The 17275-nt window shown below is 41.0% G+C and overlaps 2 protein-coding genes across 2 annotated transcripts; one reads left to right on the top strand and one right to left on the bottom strand.

Moving 5' to 3' along the window:
- The first annotated feature begins 1074 nt into the window (after window positions 1-1074).
- nup155 (nucleoporin 155) lies at window positions 1075-14333 on the top strand. Its single transcript, XM_061061032.1, has 34 exons — window positions 1075-1230; window positions 1479-1645; window positions 2344-2481; window positions 2606-2702; window positions 2794-2864; window positions 2954-3046; window positions 3905-4168; window positions 4261-4334; window positions 4424-4515; window positions 4616-4713; window positions 4852-5019; window positions 5144-5244; window positions 5384-5554; window positions 5660-5770; window positions 5858-5952; window positions 6045-6130; window positions 6366-6507; window positions 6660-6726; window positions 6845-6960; window positions 7532-7635; window positions 7825-7958; window positions 8085-8276; window positions 8531-8669; window positions 8764-8899; window positions 8999-9152; window positions 9243-9347; window positions 9726-9880; window positions 10059-10188; window positions 10289-10402; window positions 10507-10627; window positions 10756-10866; window positions 11184-11320; window positions 11469-11575; window positions 13067-14333. Exons 2-34 carry the CDS (start codon window positions 1504-1506, stop codon window positions 13203-13205), a joined length of 4104 nt encoding a protein of 1367 aa, XP_060917015.1. The 5' UTR covers window positions 1075-1230; window positions 1479-1503; the 3' UTR covers window positions 13206-14333.
- Window positions 14334-15405: 1072 nt separating this feature from the next.
- On the bottom strand, window positions 15406-16731 carry LOC132992386 (rhodopsin). The gene has a single exon (XM_061061644.1). It carries the CDS (start codon window positions 16729-16731, stop codon window positions 15613-15615), a length of 1119 nt encoding a protein of 372 aa, XP_060917627.1. The 3' UTR covers window positions 15406-15612.
- Between the last annotated feature and the right edge of the window lie 544 nt (window positions 16732-17275).

The raw sequence follows: 17275 nt of genomic DNA, 5'->3' as shown, positions 1-17275 counted from the left end.
GGACAGAGCCACCACCGCTGTGCATCCTGGGAGAGGACGTGTCTGTGGTGGAGGGTACCTGGGTGTCAACATAGACAACAAACTGAACTGGAAGGCCAACACTGTGTACAAGAAGGGGATGAGCCGACTCTACTTTCTGAGGAAGCTGAGATCCTTCAACGTGTGCAGCAAGATGTTGGAGATCTTCTATCAGTCTGTTGTGGCCAGTGCACTGTTCTCTGCTGTGGTCTGCTGGGGGAGCAGCATTGGAGCTGGTGACACTAAGAGACTGGACAAACTCATTAAGAAGGCCTGCTCTGTGATAGGCTGCAAGCTGGACTCTTTTGTAGTGGTGACAGAGAGGAGGACTCTGAACAAACTGTTATCCATTATGGATAATCCTGATCACCCTTTGCACACCCTACTGGACAAACAGCGGAGCAGCTTCTCCAACAGACTGATACAACTCCGCTGACACAAGGACAGATACATGAAATCGTTCTTACCGAAGGCCATAACTCTGTACAACAGCTCACCTCATGCGAGCAGAGAACTGTCATCATGATCATATCTGTCTCTCCATACTGTAATCTGTTCTGCACATGTTAAATTTACAAATGATCCCTGCACTCATGTTCACTTCATTTAGCTGTCTACTCGCCGTTATATTGTATAGTTTCTGCTTATAATATGTCTGCACTCATGCACTTTAACTTATGTCAATACTGTCCATTTACAACTCTGTTCTTGCACATTTACATTCAATCTTCCATATTTAATCTTCCTATTTAAGACTAGTAATGCTTAGTGAAATCCTGGTTGTATATATTCACATTCTTAGTTTTTATATTTTTTAGTACTTATTTACTTTGTATTTAATATTATATTGTGTTTAGATTTGCTAATATTGTGTTTTTTACTCATATTGTGTGTTGGATAACCTGCTGCTGTAACGCCACAATTTCCCAGTTTGGTATCAATAAAGTAATTTTATTCTATTCTACTTCTGTGTGACCGATAGGTGGCAACAAAACAGTTCACTGCACAAAGTCGGCGGAAAATGACGGATGGCGAAGAAGAAGAAGAAGAGAAGCTCACCGGAAGCAAATCTTTCACCTCTGCCGCTGTGCATGAGGTTGGCGGGCTGCTAGTTTTGTTGTATTTGTTCAAATTTTTCTGCGGAACTGGAGTACAAAACTTTTTCGCAAAAAAAACCCAAAACTCAGTATCGCGTGGACCCCTTTGAGTCTGGTAAAGCTACGCATCGATTCATGAACACTTTTATTTCACACTTGTTTACCTTTTTAGTTCGCTTGTAATATAATGAGGATTCAATGCTAGCAGTCGGCTAACTGACCGGCGTTACACCAGCTAACATTAGCTACAGAGGGCTACAGAGACATTTGAAGTTGTCGTAAGGGGTAGCAGTGCATATCGTACGACATCTAACCTTACTTGTCTCTCACTCTGCTGTTGCTGAACCTTTTTTTAATTTGTAGATAAGTGAGCGGTGGTAGCGCAGCCATGCCGTCCAGCGCTGGACCCAGCAGCCCCGCCGCTGTTCTCGCTGAAGCTCTGGAAAACTCTTCCCGGCTCATTGACAGACACCTGCAGGATGACCGGCTCTTCCCCGACCTGTCGGAGCTGCTCAGCGTCCCCGCTCACAGTAAGCAGCAACAAGGCCTACTATTAAACCATCAACTCAAGTGCTTCTATTTACATGAGCTTTTACTTATCAAACCACGAATAGTAGAATAAAGTAGATGGATGGTTAAGAGTAAATACCTAAACAAAAGTTGGAACGCATCCATCGTCGCTTTCAATTGTTGTTTACACACACATATAGGAAATGCATAAGAGGAGTGCATGAGATGTGAGATCCTGTATGTTTTGAAAAAGCATGTAATTGGGGACATTCACAGTCTGAGAGCTGTAAAGCATCAAAAGAAAATGTGATGCACAAAGTAAAACTTCTTTCAATGCTATATCAAAGCTCACATCAAAACACAGCTATCAAGATTCCCACTTGTTTGTGAATGGAGAAGGACCTGTTGTTTATTGGGTTGTGTATATATATTTAAAATAAGATCTGCTGCCACAACTGAGCAGTTTAAGTCACTTTTAAAAACCCATTTCTTGTCCTTGGCTTTTACCTCTAGTTGAGTGTTTTATCCCAGCAGCAGTGTCTATTAGAACTTTTACTATTGTTTTGTGTTTTAATTCACTTTTCATTTTTGCTTTTACGTGTTTTTTATGATGTTTTGGATGCAATGTATTTTGCCTGATTTACTGTACAGCACTTTGGTCTGCCTCGGCTGTTATAAATGTGCTATGTAAATAAAGTTGACTTGACTTGACTTATAGATATGCCGTCCCTCTCTGGAGTGTCAGACATGGACTACCCGCTCCAGGGACCTGGTTTAATCAGTGTGCCAAACCTCCCAGAGCTCAGTGCAGTCCGCCGAGTCCCCCTGCCACCTGAGCTGGTGGAGCAGTTCAGCCGTATCCTTTCCTCATTCAGGAAAATAAAAATGTTTGCAGGAGGACTAAGAAGTTGCCCCGAGACTAAAAGCGTTGTCTGTGATTATCTTTGATTTGAGTGTCAACTTAACCATTTACAACCCAGATATGCAATGTAACTGCATGATGGGAGTTTTTCCTGAGATTTGTCGAGCATGGCTTACTATTGATAATGACATCTTCATGTGGAATTATGAAGATGGGTAAGTACATCAAGCTTATGTGATGATGCTGTGTGACAACGTTCGATATAAGTGATTAGTTATTTATTTATTTCGGCTTTAATCTTTGCAGTGGAGATGTTGCCTATTTTGATGGCCTTATTGAAACCATATTGGCAGTGGGCCTTGTTAAACCAAAACAAGGTATGTGTGAACCCTTAAAATCAACATTGGTTATTGTCAAACCACTCATTTGAAGTAACGTTGTTTGTATTTGCGTTTTTTCTTTTCAGGGATTTTACAGCCACACATTCACTACCTCTTGGTACTGGCCACTTCTGTGGATGTCGTGATCCTCGGACTGAGCTTCCCCAAGAGCCAGGCTGGTGAGTCCCTCCTACAGCTCTATTACAGTGACATTTGAGTTTTTCCTGTGGAAGTTATCACGTTAATGTCGGAAAGACAATTTATCCTCATGCTTCTCTGTTTGTAATTTGACTGAAATGTAAAGTCGTCACTCCAGAAACTCTGCAAAATTTTTGTAATTCGATAAGAATATCATCCTGCACTTTCGTAAACTATGTTTTAAAGCTGCGAGAGACACACAAAACATGGCAGCCCGAAGCTAAATATATTGCTGCTTGTGCATTTCAATGTGACAAATAGGTGTAAGGTGTGCATAACTTGTGAAGGTGGTCAAGCTAAGAGTACTTACTTTATTATTATTAACCTTTATTTAACCAGATAAAGAACCCATTGAGATCAGGATCTCTTTCACAAGGGTGACCTGGCGAAGAGGTCAGCAGCACATGTCAAAAGAACAGTTACAATTAAGTGACAGCTTAACAACATAGTGTTTTCAATAAAAAGAAAGTGTGGGAGCTGTGACACAACAATAAAACAACAATTTAAGATTTTAAAAACACAGGCACTGTTCAATGGTCTACGACTACAGCCAGTGTCAAATCTCAGTGTCGAATGAAAAATAGTGTCCAAGGACTTGAGACATTTGGATGGCGCACTCAAATAAAGCATGTCCCCATAATTAAGAATGGGCAAGAAAGTTTACCAGGACATTGGGAAATTTGAACTGTTTCACTATAGACATCCCTATTGTTAAGAATCAGTGCATTGATCAGTGCTGTTTATAACTGATGTAGTATTTGTACAGATATCTGTTGTTTTGATTGCAAGAGTGTTCCTTTGTGGGGATATCTGCCTCATCTGTCTTCCTCTTGTTTTAGGCTTGAACGACAGCATGTCAGGGGGGATGCAGCTTCTTCCAGACCCCCTTTTCTCGATCCCCACAGACAACACCTACATCCTTTCCATCACCTCTACCGACCTGGGACGCATCTTTATGGCGGGAAAAGATGGCTGCCTCTATGAGATAGCTTACCAGGCAGAGGCAGGATGGCTGAGTCAGCGCTGCAGAAAAATCAACCACTCCAAAAGCTCCCTGTCCTTCCTCGTCCCCTCCGTGCTCCAGTTCTCCTTCTCTGAAGATGGTGAGGAGAGGGACGCATTTCCAGCTGGAGTATTAAGTGTCCTTGATTTGATTAAACTTCCCTCTAATTTGTGTTGTCCTTGTTCTCTACAGACCCCATCGTGCAGATTGCTATTGACAACTCACGCAACACACTTTTCACACGCTCTGAGAAAGATGTGCTGCAGGTATGTTTTTCAGTCATTTTCATGATTTTTGAGTAATCTGTAGGGATTGATTCTGCGGTAAAATGATTTACAATGTCTGTTATTGTTAGGTGTATGACCTGGGGGCTGATGGACAGGGTATGAGTCGTGTCGCAACCATGTCTCAGAGCACCATTGTTGCTGCTGCCGGGAACATAGCCAGGTATGTTATGGTTTGTAGAAACTTAAAAACGTGTCGCCCATCAATCACCCTAATAGAAGAGTCATATTCATTTCTGTCTCTCTGAAACCTCCCTCTGCAGGACAATTGACCGTTCTGTCTTCAAACCCATCGTCCAGATCTCTGTGATTGACAGAGCCGAGTCCTCAGACTGTCACTTGCTTGCTGTAACTCATGCAGGTAAATACAATTACACATTTCTGAAGTGGAGTAAAAACAGGGAAATCTTCAGCTTATTTGCAATATCAAATAAATGAATCCACCTCATCATGTATGGATTGTACTTTATGTGTGCCTCAACATATTCTGTTTCTGTAGGTGTTCGTCTCTACTTCAGCACCACACCTTTTGCCCCTCCACTCCTGAAGCATGTGGCAGTTCGGCCTTGCTTGCTAGCTTTGGTCCATGTCCGTTTGCCACCTGGTTTTTCTGCATCCTCTACCCTGCAGAAACCGGCAAAAGTCCATAAGGCACTACATAGCAAAGGTAGAACCAGATTTTTTTTGGTTTACAAGCAATATCCAAAAGAATATACATACTTGCTGTGCTACTGTGATGATTTTGTAGATTTCCTTTAATACGTTTCATTTTTTTTTTTTTTATCTTGCAGGTGTTCTGTTGATGGCTGCTTCTGAGATGGAGGATAGTGATGTGCTGTGGTGCATCAACCATGACTCCTTCCCCTTCAAGAAACCTTTGATGGAAACTCAGGTTGGCAAACATGAACAGTACAAAACATTGATTTAAATCTTTGTCACCTCAGGTGTATTATTACCATCAGTGTTAGCTTGTTTACGCAGATCCAAACACACAAAAAATAGGGCTCACTTTTCTTTGTGTTCATTTGCAGATGATGTCTAATGCAGATGGACACACTTGGGCTATTTGTGCCCTGAATGAGGAGAGGCCGAGCAAGATTTTCACTCCCCTGAACAAGGACCACATCCCCATCACAGATTCCCCTGTGGTGGTGCAGCAGCATAATATCCCTCCACAGAAGTTTGTCCTTCTCTCTGCAAAGGTTATAACTGCTGTCTTCATGCTACAAATGTAGAGTATTGCTATAGTGAGACACAAAGATGACTTAGCTATGTATGCTAATTTTAGACTCTATACTGTCCTTTAGGGGAGCCATATCTTCCAAAAACTGCGGCCAGTTGACCAGCTGCGCCATCTGCTGGTGAGCTGTGCAGGAGGAGAAAGTGAAGACGTTGAACGCTTTTTCAAGCTGCACAGGGTACAAGACATATTATTATATATATTATATTATTATTGCATTTACAGTATACACAATATATTGAAGTTGTTCATTCATTCTAAACAGGAGGAGCAGGCTTGTGCAACAGCACTGATTCTGGCCTGTTCCAGCGCTGCATGTGACAGAGAGGTTTCACAGTGGGCCACAAGAGCCTTCTTCAGGTCAGATAACTTTTAGCAATATGCTCGCAGGTTTAAACAAACTCATACTCTCTGCAAACTAAAAGCAGCCCCTCTGTTATTGTCATGATTAGGTATGGAGGAGAAGCACAGATGAGATTCCCCGCAGCCTTGACATCGCCCAGTACAGTTGGACCTGTGATGAGCTCTCCTGCACCAGGTAGTTGAGTACTGTCCACCTGGCCTGGGAAGAGTTATACAAATAACCCCACCAGCTGTGAAATTGTCAAGAGCCTTATAAATGCAATAACCAATCAATGTCTGTACAAAGTGACTAATCACTTAACATGAAATAAATCCAAACTATATTGTAAACTCTTTTAGAACATTGCCTTTGATAATACTAGCTCTAAATGTGATCGTGGATCTTTGTTGTTTTTGTTTCTCTCCCTAAGGCATTGTGCCCCCAGCTTTTGCCACCCCGTTTGTCCCCATGCACACTGGTTCTGTCCCCATCACACCCATGTCAGCCGGCCCAGAGGTGATTTTCTCAGGGAAACACAACGGCATCTGTGTCTACTTTGCTCGCATACTTGGGTGAGTAAATCCTGCAATGTTTTGTCACATTAACACATTTTTATTCTTTGAGAGCATAAAAATGTATCACTTTTGTCAATTTGAAGTGTGATGGTGTTGTCCTTACTAAACATGCCTTCCTCTCTTGTTCTCTGCTCACCACACGCTAACAGAAATATTTGGGATGGCAGCCTTGCTGTTGAGAAAACAATAAGCAAAGGAAACCAGACTGTCAACATTGTGAGTATCACACTTACACCAAGCATTTATTTAAAACTTAATGGCGACTTAAGTTTATAGATGTTTCAAATGATGTTAGCAGCCATACATTAATTACTCTCATCTTTTGTCCCCGCAGTTGGAAAGCAGCGTTGGTTTGTTTGATCTGGAGTCGGTGCTCCATGAGCTCTGCGGTTTGAGAGAGTTTGTTGATAAAAACTCTCAGTTCAGTCCGTCCTCTCTTGGTGTTGCAAGGTAAGAGCTCTTCTGCTCGCTAAGTCTTGAATTAAATTAATCAGTTTGCTGATGACTTAACCTAATTGTTTTAAAACAACCATCAGCAAACAAGCTTCCTTATCAGAAAATCAATGGCTACAAATTTAAGGGTTAATTAAAAATCATCATCTGTTAATTTAACAGCGAAGTACCTGAGTAGTTTAACTGATGACTTCATGTGTAACTTGGACTGTATACCTCTGTAGAGGGGCAATCCAGCTGGTTACTGCATGATAAAAAGAGACACGACGAGCTGTAACAGAGAAAAGTAACAAAGTACAAAGTACAAAGTAACCAAACACAATGAAATAGCAACACTTGACAACATGTTCCTGTGTGAAAGGCTGTGACAAACTCGCCTAAAATATGTTATTATTATATGGACTTCTAATTATGCTGCTGAGCTGAAATACTAATATATTTTCTAATTTTGTATTTTTTTCACTTTACAATGTTTTTGAGTAGTGTCACATTGAAGTGGAACCATGTCTAAAAAAACATCTGGTGTTACCCAGTCCTCATGACTAACATCTGTTTTCCTCCCTGTTAGTTTTAGCTCTCCTGCCAACTTGCAGCAAAGGCTGCTTGGATTTATGCGCCCTGATGGAGCCAACTCACAGCAGGTCCAACAGGAGCTCCAGAGGAAATATCACAGTGAGTTATGAGTGCAGGTTTTATTGTTATGCTAGTCATGAGAGATTAGTATTCCAAATACGTATTGTTGATGAAATGTCTCATGTTTAACAAAATAAGAGTTGATGTGGTTTTCTGATGTACCAAAAGTCTTTATTTCTTTATATTCCTGTAACTCTATTCTCTTTTGTGTTTGTGTCTCTTATCCAGCCAACGCTCAAGTGTATGAGAAAGTGTCCCTGCAGGGCATCCAGCAGTTGGTGCATCGCTCCTATCAGACACTGGCCCTCTGGAAGCTTCTCTGCGATCATCAGTTCAGCCTCATTATGTCTGAGCTGCCAAAGGTACATGTGTGCACAAACATTTCTTGATGCATGTAATGAATATATCACCTTTTTGTTTACAGCCAAATTACCATGTCTACAATATCATGTCTCATTGATCGCTCTGCATATTTTATTCATTTGTAGGAGTTTCAAGAGCAGATGAAAGGAGCCAGTTTTAAAGATGTAGTGATCCGGGGTAAAGAGCTGTCTGGAGCACTCATCACAGCACTCATCAACGTCTACATCAAAGATAACGCCTCTGTGGACGGCATCAGCAATCACATGCGAGACATCTGTCCCCTGCTTTACAGCAGCGATGACAATGTTTGCTCAAAGGTAAAACATGCAGCCTTTTGAGTTCATACTGAGTACTGAAAAAATTGAAATTCTATGATTTTAATAATTGTAGATCAAGTAGAATGTGTCAGTCTGTTATAGCCTCAGAGGTCTGCCATTTCTGTTGTATTCGAGCTTCACATTTCTTGCTGTCTTCAGGATAACTTTGCATCAAGAACATTAAAAGGCGTCAATTAAACCTCATTGATTTATGTGTCTTAATGTTGAATTTGTTGCCTTTATCTCCCACTCAGGCTAATGAGTTGCTGCAGAACTCAAAGCAGATTCAGAATAAAGCAGATAAGGAGAGAAAACTGAGGGAGTCTCTACAGCTCTATCAGCAGATCAGCCAACACACAGACCTGCCGCTGGTCTGCTCCCAGTACAGACAAGGTACGGACGCACAAGACCCCCCCTCCAATTTTGTATTTGTATAGCGGATATGTTATTTTAAAAAAAGCATACTAATGTTTACAAACTGCCTTAGTACGTTTCTACGAGGGAGTCCTTGAGTTGTGCCTCACAGCAGCAGACAAGAAGGATCCACAGAGGCTGGGACCCCATTTCTACAAGAACGGAGAGCCTGAGGATGACAGAGTGGGACAGCAGGCCTTCCAGGAGAGGTAACACAAAAGCAGCAGTACACAAATCCGTGTCATTGATATTGCTATTGAAGTCCATTGTAACCAATATTTTTTCTTCCCCTTCTCTCTCTGCACCAGACTTTGTTGTTATAAGTGCATCACTGACACCATGCAGGAGCTGGTGAACCAGAGCAAAGCAGCCCCTCAGTCCCCAAGCGTGCCTAAGCAGCCTGGGCCTCCTGTCATGACCTCTGATCCCAACATGCTCAGCAACGAGGAAGCCACTGCCCATGTAAGAAAGGAGGGGACAGCTGGTGCTTGTTTTGTGACAGCAGTGTGCATGATCTGCATTATTAATGAAAATATGTCGCTCCCTTTGTAGTTTGAGCAGATCCTCGGTCTGGCCCAGAGGTCTCAGGACGAGCTGTTTCACATCGCTCTGTACAACTGGCTGATTCAGGCTGACCTGACTGACAAGCTGCTGGAGGTAGTGTGTCTTGATTTATGCTTATTTATTTCCTTTATTGTTATTTTTTTTAAACCTACATATTTTTCAAATGATTATAATCCAGACTTTAGGGTTTCCTCACCAACAGGTTGTAGTGTTTTTTATGAATGACGTTTTAAGGGTGTTCATAAGAAATGTGAAGAAGTAGAAGAAAAATCACATCAAGTTCCTCAAAATAATAAAAAAAATTATAGTGCACATTTTATTATGCAAGTAAACTTGGATTCTTTAAGTTTTTTTTTTTTTGTCTGCATATTCTTTTGCTTCTGTTTAGCCATAGTAAGCATGCTGTATCAACCTTGTTAGTGAGATCACATCTTTCTTGATAGCTGTGCTGTATTTGCCTTTGTTCTCCAGGTGAATTCTCCGTACTTGGAGGAACACCTGATGCATATGATCAAGCAGGACCAGAGTAAGGTCCACAATATGGACCTGCTGTGGCGCTACTACGAGAAGAACCGCAACTTCGGCAAGGCAGCTCATGTGCTGGCCCGTCTCGCTGACATGCACAGGTGCGGACACAATGTTCAACTGTGGTACATTGATGTATTTAACATACTGTATCTTTTTTTGGGGCTATCTAGTTACCAAATATGCATGACTCTATGTAATGTTTTCTTTTGTATGTTTTCAATAAAGGTATGCTAATATTGTGTGTTTTTTTTTTGTTTTTTTTTTACAACCATGCAGCACTGAGATCTCATTGAAGCAGCGTTTGGAGTACATCGCCCGAGCCATCCTGTCCGCAAAGAGTTCCTCCTGCATCTCAGCTCAGGCGTCCGATGGAGAGTTTCTTCACGAGTTGGAAGAAAAGATGGAGGTGCGTATGCATGGTCATCACAGAGAAAGATATCTTGGCCTGATCCGTCTAAAAACGACTTATTTAACCATTCTGTTTGTGTATTTTTCCCTCTCGTTAGCTGGTGCGCATCCAAGTACAGATTCAGGAGACCCTAATAAGACAGTACTCCCATCATCCCTCAGTGAAAAATGTCATCTCTCAGTTGGACTCTGAGCTCATGGATATCACCAAGGTAACGCATGCAGAAATTACCAACCAGGAGTGACAATTTTCAGTAATTGTCTTTTCAGTGACGGGGTAATCTTAATACAAGCTGAATCATGTCCTCCTGTGCAGCTCTACGGGGAATTTGCTGACCATTTCAAACTGTCTGAGTGCAAGCTGGCCATCATTCACTGCGCAGGACACTCTGACCCCATCCTGGTGCACTCGCTGTGGCAGGAGATCATGGAGAAAGGCAAGTGAAATGTCAACACCTCGCATGTTGTTTGTGTATGTTCAGCCATGGCCAAACCTTTTTAACAGCTCCCTTTCCTCGCCGTATGTGACGTTTGGTTTCAGTGATGATTTTTATGTCTTGTCTAGAACTCGGAGACTCAGTGGCCATGAGTCCAATAGACAGGATGAGGTCCCTCAGTTTGAAATTGGTCTCGCTGGGAAAGATTTACGCTGGAACGCCAAGATATTTCCCTCTGGGTGAGCATTTACGCCTTCCTGTAATTATGTTCAGTTTTCCACTCGTTAGAAATTTCCACCTCACTGTTTTCTACTTTAATAACAGTAATATAATTATACTTCCCCTTTGCATCATTTATGTCGGCATGACTCTGGGGTGCTGGTCTGCTGGGTGGTGCTGGTGTTCAAATGATTGCTTGATTATCCTCCCATTAACACCAGCCTGTTCAAACTTGTGCTCTGTATGGAAACTGATTTTTTTTATTTTTTTTATCAGCAATGAACAAATTGACGAGTTATGCATTTCTAAAAATTGCTGTTGTGTCTTGTGATTGTAGAGTTCCTTGTAAAGTTTCTGGAAAAGGAAGGGTGTCAACTGAACTGGGATGTGGGCTTCGTCACCTCCACCATGCAGGAGATCGGAGTACAGCTACCTCGTCTTCTGGAGGTCTATGACCAGCTCTTCAAAACCAGGGTGAATGTTAAAAAAATATGTACTTCAGTCATCACTGTCAGTTTTTTTTATTTGAAGGACTTATAAGCAGCATTTAGAACCTCTTTGGATTGACTATTACGTTTTCTCTTTAAATCATAATTTAGTTTATCAACCTCTCGTCCTTTAGGATCCATGTTGGCAGCGACTGAAAAAGCCTTTGCACCTGGTGGAGTGTATCCACGTGCTTCTGTCAGGATACGTGGATGATCCCAGCAGAGTACCAACCTATGACAGGTAAGCACTGTGTAGCCGTTTTCACAAATGCACTTCTGAAAAATTCTAGAGAATTAAAATCCTGAAGCAAAACAGGACGTAAAAAGAACAACATGGAATTGGCAGACGAAGCAACGGAGTCTGCTAAACGACGCTATAAAGAGAATACTTTCCTTTATATCAATGCTACGTGTAATTCAACTGAATCACAATATCACCACAAGAGAAATACTGGCAAAGAGAAAACGTTATGCAGCAGTTTTATTATGTGCACAGAGATCATTTTGGTCATGTTGATCACTAGGGCAGGAGAAAGTTTGAGTTCACAAATGCAATTTACCCTGAAATACTAGAGGAGTTTTGTCTGTGAAAGCACCGTATCAGTAGCTGCTTAGTTCCTGTCCTGTAGTGGGCACTCTAGTGTTCACAGAGCATATGAGCTACAATTTATATCCCTCAAAAAAAAATGTTGAATCCTGCTCCAGTGTCATCAAGCAGGGCCGGAACATCCCTCTGCTTGCACACTTCATTGTAAGCTGCCTTAGATGAAGTCCTTAACTGGTGTACTTAATAATGTTGTTGGATGAAATCTTCTAATCCTGGTTATTTTGATGAAAGACAACATTCCTTTAATAACCATATTTCCTGTGAGAACAGCAGAATTAATCCCAATGAGATTACGCTCTGAGATTTCTCGGTAATGCATCATGTTTGTCGATCACTGCAGCTACATTCAGGCTGTAAACCACACAGAAGGGCAGACAAATAACACACAATATCCGTCTGAGCTTGATTCTAAATGTTCCTGTCATGTGGATTTCTGTGATCACCACACCTTCCGGTCAGATAGCTTTGCATTACAACTGTTTTCCAAGGGGGTTTTCTTATTTATAGGACAGTTTGGAAGTGGTTCAGGTTAATATGAAACAATGGCTAGATTGTTCTGTGCATTTTAAAGGTTTACCGGCAGCTTTAGTGGTTCCTCCTAACTGCACTGGCAACGAAGGAATAACTTCCTAAAGCTTGAAGAGTTGAAGTATTTAAGCAGCTCTCATCCTAACAAAACAATTCAGTCAATATAGAATCAAATTTGACTGTTTTTAACATTATTTACATTTAGATGGTACCTGCAGAAGAATAGCAGAAGTGATACCTACTATGTTTCTTTTTGTTTGTTTTACAAAACCATAACTACTAGGTTAAGGCCAACATGGTTTATATGTATATTTGAAGATAATCTGGTGCTATTGGTTAAGAGAACACGTTCCCTGGGTTAAATAGGGTCTGTATTATGAACCCATTAAGACCTCTTACACATTTCTCCCTCTGTGTTACCTAACCTCACCATAGCAGAGTTAATACTGTTAGGGAACAGGACACATTCCTACTGTGTTCTCTCAGACTGCTGAACCTTCTTACTTTCTTCAGAAAGGTGCGGTGTACGTTCCTTAAACTTTCAAAAAGAAGTTGTAAATGTGTTTTTTTTATAGCTTTGATTTCCCTCCATTTCAGACGTCGATTCACTAATGTGTGTCTTGACAACATCTGTGGATACCTGGTGGAGCTGCAGTCTCTGAGCCCGAACTCGGCCCTTCAACAAACCATCGGAAACTTCAAGTCTCTGCAGGCGAAGCTGGAAAAACTCCACTGACACTACTAATGAAGTTCTTCACAGGACAAGGGACAGGTGACCTCTGGATGTTGCACTGTTTGCCTTAATTTAACAGCTGATCTATGTGTCTGATCACATGATCAGCATGCACGACATGATGTTGGTATTCCATTGTAGTCTTTTATCTTCAGTCTGAAATGTTGCGGCTTTGCGAGCTCGAGCAGGAGAGAGAAAAGTCTTCTGATAAAGATGAGACGGACAAATTTTATAACTTATTTAATACTTTTTGTTATTGGTCTACACATAGTGTTAAAATAAAACTTTGGAAAGAGTTTTTTTTTCTCTGCATTGTTTGCAATTTAAGTCAAAAGATTAGAAGATACCCAGGTCATCCGTGTTCATGAAGCATGAAATAACTAAACGAGAGTTTGCCGGTCTGTTTTCATACATTGAAAATGCACTTATGGCTGATTGATTTAGGATATTTTCATATGCATCCACTTGATAAAATACCTTTTGATCAGAGGGGAATCATTTTGATTGTTCTCCATTTGCCTCCAAACAAACAGTTCAGTGTTGGACGTTGTAATTATGTATATAACTTGGCCATAATGTCATGTCTTCTGCCAAAGTCAACTCAACATTTTTCTCTTGTGTATTATTTCATTTTTTGTTTACTTGGCTGAAAATTGTAACCTGTGCCCTGGTGAATGAGTGTTTTGTGTGTTTGGAACAATTTGCACACACAGCCCATCACTGAAAACTGTGGTATGTGTTGTGTGGAGTCATAAAAAACATTTTTATTAAGAGAAACTTGGCATCACTTGGTGTTTGTATCAGCAGAAATGTCACCTGTGAACAAAGCTGTGTTTTTAGGTACAGATCTGTGATCAAATTTGCAAATAATAACAAACAGAAAGAAGGATAAAAAATGTGCTGTGGGCTGATTACTGTGGTGCGAAAAGATGTCCAATAATGTACTTGTTGCCTTCACTGTTTGTGTTGACATAATTATCTTTAATTGAAAACAGTACTCAGGGTTTTCTACAGTCATCAAAGCCAGGGCAGTAATTGGTAAGGGACTTCTTTCTCCAATTAGCTGTGCACTAAAACACACAATCACATATGATTTTTAGCCTTATTAAAAAATAAAATGTTTGTACCTGACACTGGGTTGATGTCTTTTTTAATGACTCAGTGACACATAAATGCAAATATATTACGTCAAGCAAAGGTTTTGCAATGTAAGCGACTAATGATACAAACAGCCTTCTTTATAATATCAGACATGATGCTCCTGATCAAAACACTCGGCCCAGTTTTCATAATGCAAGTCACTTAAAATGTTAACTTTGACGCTAAGAGTCTTTGTGCAGAAGAACAGGATTTTTTACGTTTTGATTCTCCCGATAGTATACCTACTTTTTGTCATCTCAGAAATACACTAATATCAATATAATTTAGTTATAGCTGTTCAAAGCAAATGACAAAGCCATGCCTTATGGTGAAATAGAAAACAAAATAAATACAAATTAAGTTTGTTTATAACATGCATGAAATATTCCTGACAAAGGGATCAATTAGCTTAAAGACAACAGTGCCTCTATGACCCACAACACAATATTGAAAAGATGATGGAGCAAAAAGCTGCGTCAGTGTCAGATAATCCTGAAGACCCCTGTCTGGAACAAATGCTCAGTGGGAACCTGAACATTACTAAATTTGGTTGAGAGATATTTCATCAGTCAACAGTAATTCCATCTAATTTACCCTCTACATTCATGTATTCAAAGATCAAAAACTCAGATTCTAACACCATAAGCAGCAGCTGTACAAGAGGGTATAACAGGGTTGCAACAACTTCTCTTTGAAATAATACTCTGTAAAGTGTCTGAAAGAAATGGAACTCGTCAAAATGTCCTTAAGGCCAATGTGAGGTCTGAAGATGACACACTCGTGGCCAAAAACATTTGGTTACCCTCACTTGAGATAGATAGATACTATTGCTGGAGAAATTACTTTTTTATCAAAACAGTTGCTATTTAATTATAATCAACCAGCTTATGTATTCATCTGCTGATTGTTTCAGTTCTTAACAAATCATGAATTAAGAGATTAATGGAGTTTGCCATGTACAGTATGTGTTCATCCACATCTATTCTGCATCTTCTGGAATTAGCAAAGGAAGTTTTTTATTTATACCAGGGCCATTTTTGACAAATTTGGGTTTAGCTTTTAATTGGTAGTAGCAACCCCTGTTGAACAAAAATTGAGACTATTAAAATGATATCAATGGACCCCCTAAAAAACTCATTATTACTGTACATGTTTTAAGTTTAGTGACAAACAGCAGAGTTTTACAGTCCACTGAAACAGTGCAGTGGGGGATCAGAGCCAATACTTGACATTGTGTCTAAGTGTAAAATCAGATTTGCTTTACATAATTCTACCGTTTGCATGAGCAAGAAAGCTTTTTCACTCCATGCAGGAATATGTAAGGAATAATGCAGGTGTAGGAGGCTGCAACATAACTGGCCACCTCCACCACTATTGATGAGGTGTGGATGTTGTTGGTGATACGCAGAAGCAGATGAGTCAGCCAGCAGACCAGGAACACACTAGCTACCGCCACCACACTCTTGGCTGCCCTCACTTGAGGGCCCGAGCTTGGACTTGGTTTAGCTGGCATCTGGCTTGGCCTCGAAAGAGTTGGTGGAGCTCCAACTTTGCTGCCTGTGTTTGCTTCCTTGCTGTGGTGGGAGGTGTTAGAGCTTTGACCTGACTGGCTTCCATTTGGACAAGAAGTAGCAGCCACGTCTGTATAGATGGTGGTTAGTGATGCAGAATATTTGGTATCTTTTGAGGTGCTTGAACCAGCAGCATCTTTGACTGGTGGGTCTTCCTTAACCATCTCCTTGGTAGCGTCAGAGTTGTGACTCTGAATGCGTCGCTGGTTTCGGAGAAGAGTTATAACAATCTGGATGCTGACAAACACAATCCCAGCAACAGGAAGAGCGTTCGCCAGGGTTAGATAAAATATTTCATAGGTTTGTCTAGCAATTGCATTAGGAAACCAGTCTATACAATCCTCGTGGCTGCCATTCGTCGCTTCCACTGTGACAAAGAAAACATGTGGGATACTAAAGACCACAGCCACTGTCCAGCTCCCAGCCAAAAGACATCCAACCAAGCAGAGACTGTCCAGCTGCACCGAGGCACCACCTCGTTTTAGAGATCCGACGAGCTTCTGATGCCAGAAAACGCTGATGAATAAGGTTGTAAAGATGCTGCTGGTTTCAGAGAGGTCGGCGCAGAAACGGAACACGCTGCAGAAGGTTTCCCCAAGGAACCAACGTCCGGCGAAATCGGCAATGGTGTCGGGAAGGTCCACCAGGTAGTTGGTGATGAGGTTGGAGACGGCCAGGTTGATGAAGAGGACCTCGTTTGTGCGGATGCCAGATTTCTTCCTGGGTAGGGAGCGTATTGCCAGCCAGTTGTTTCCAAGTATACCTGCCAGGAACATGAATGCTCTGATGATGGATTCAATCAGCTCTTCTGCGTCCATCCTAACAGACAGTCTTCCAGGCTTGTGATCTTGGATGCTTTGATTTTTTAAATTTTATAAGGGAAGGAAGGCACGCCAGACCCAATCACACTGTAGTATTCAAACAACAACTCACCATTTCATTTTCCATCGGGAGCCTTCATTATGTAATCCCTCTGAGATGAAGGTGTATTCTTCTCAAGATGGGCCCTTCCCTGACCAAATGTAGATTGAAGAAAGAACAAAAGGTAGAATCTGAACATCAAAATAACACGCCAACTCATTGGTCATACTGGAAGGAGAACCATTTCAACATTTCAGTTAGATTTGTGTTTTCATTCCTGCATCATGTTTTCAAATAAAATATTTTTTTGCATGCAAGAAGTCAGTTTATCCTCTCACAATCATCCCTTCATTTTTCTTTAAGAAATGTTTATCAGTAGGAGTACTCTAAAATCATTAAGTTACTCTTAACACAGTGCGTGTTGACAAATTCTAACAACATATTAAACGAGTTGTCCTTTGCCTAAAGGACTTTGCGTGATCTAATCTACAATCATAAAAG

The sequence above is a fragment of the Labrus mixtus genome, chromosome 17, assembly GCF_963584025.1.
Source record: "Labrus mixtus chromosome 17, fLabMix1.1, whole genome shotgun sequence".
Taxonomy (NCBI): domain Eukaryota; kingdom Metazoa; phylum Chordata; class Actinopteri; order Labriformes; family Labridae; genus Labrus; species Labrus mixtus.
The sequence above is the reverse complement of the archived record's forward strand: the minus strand, read 5'-3'. Positions and strand labels throughout refer to the sequence as shown.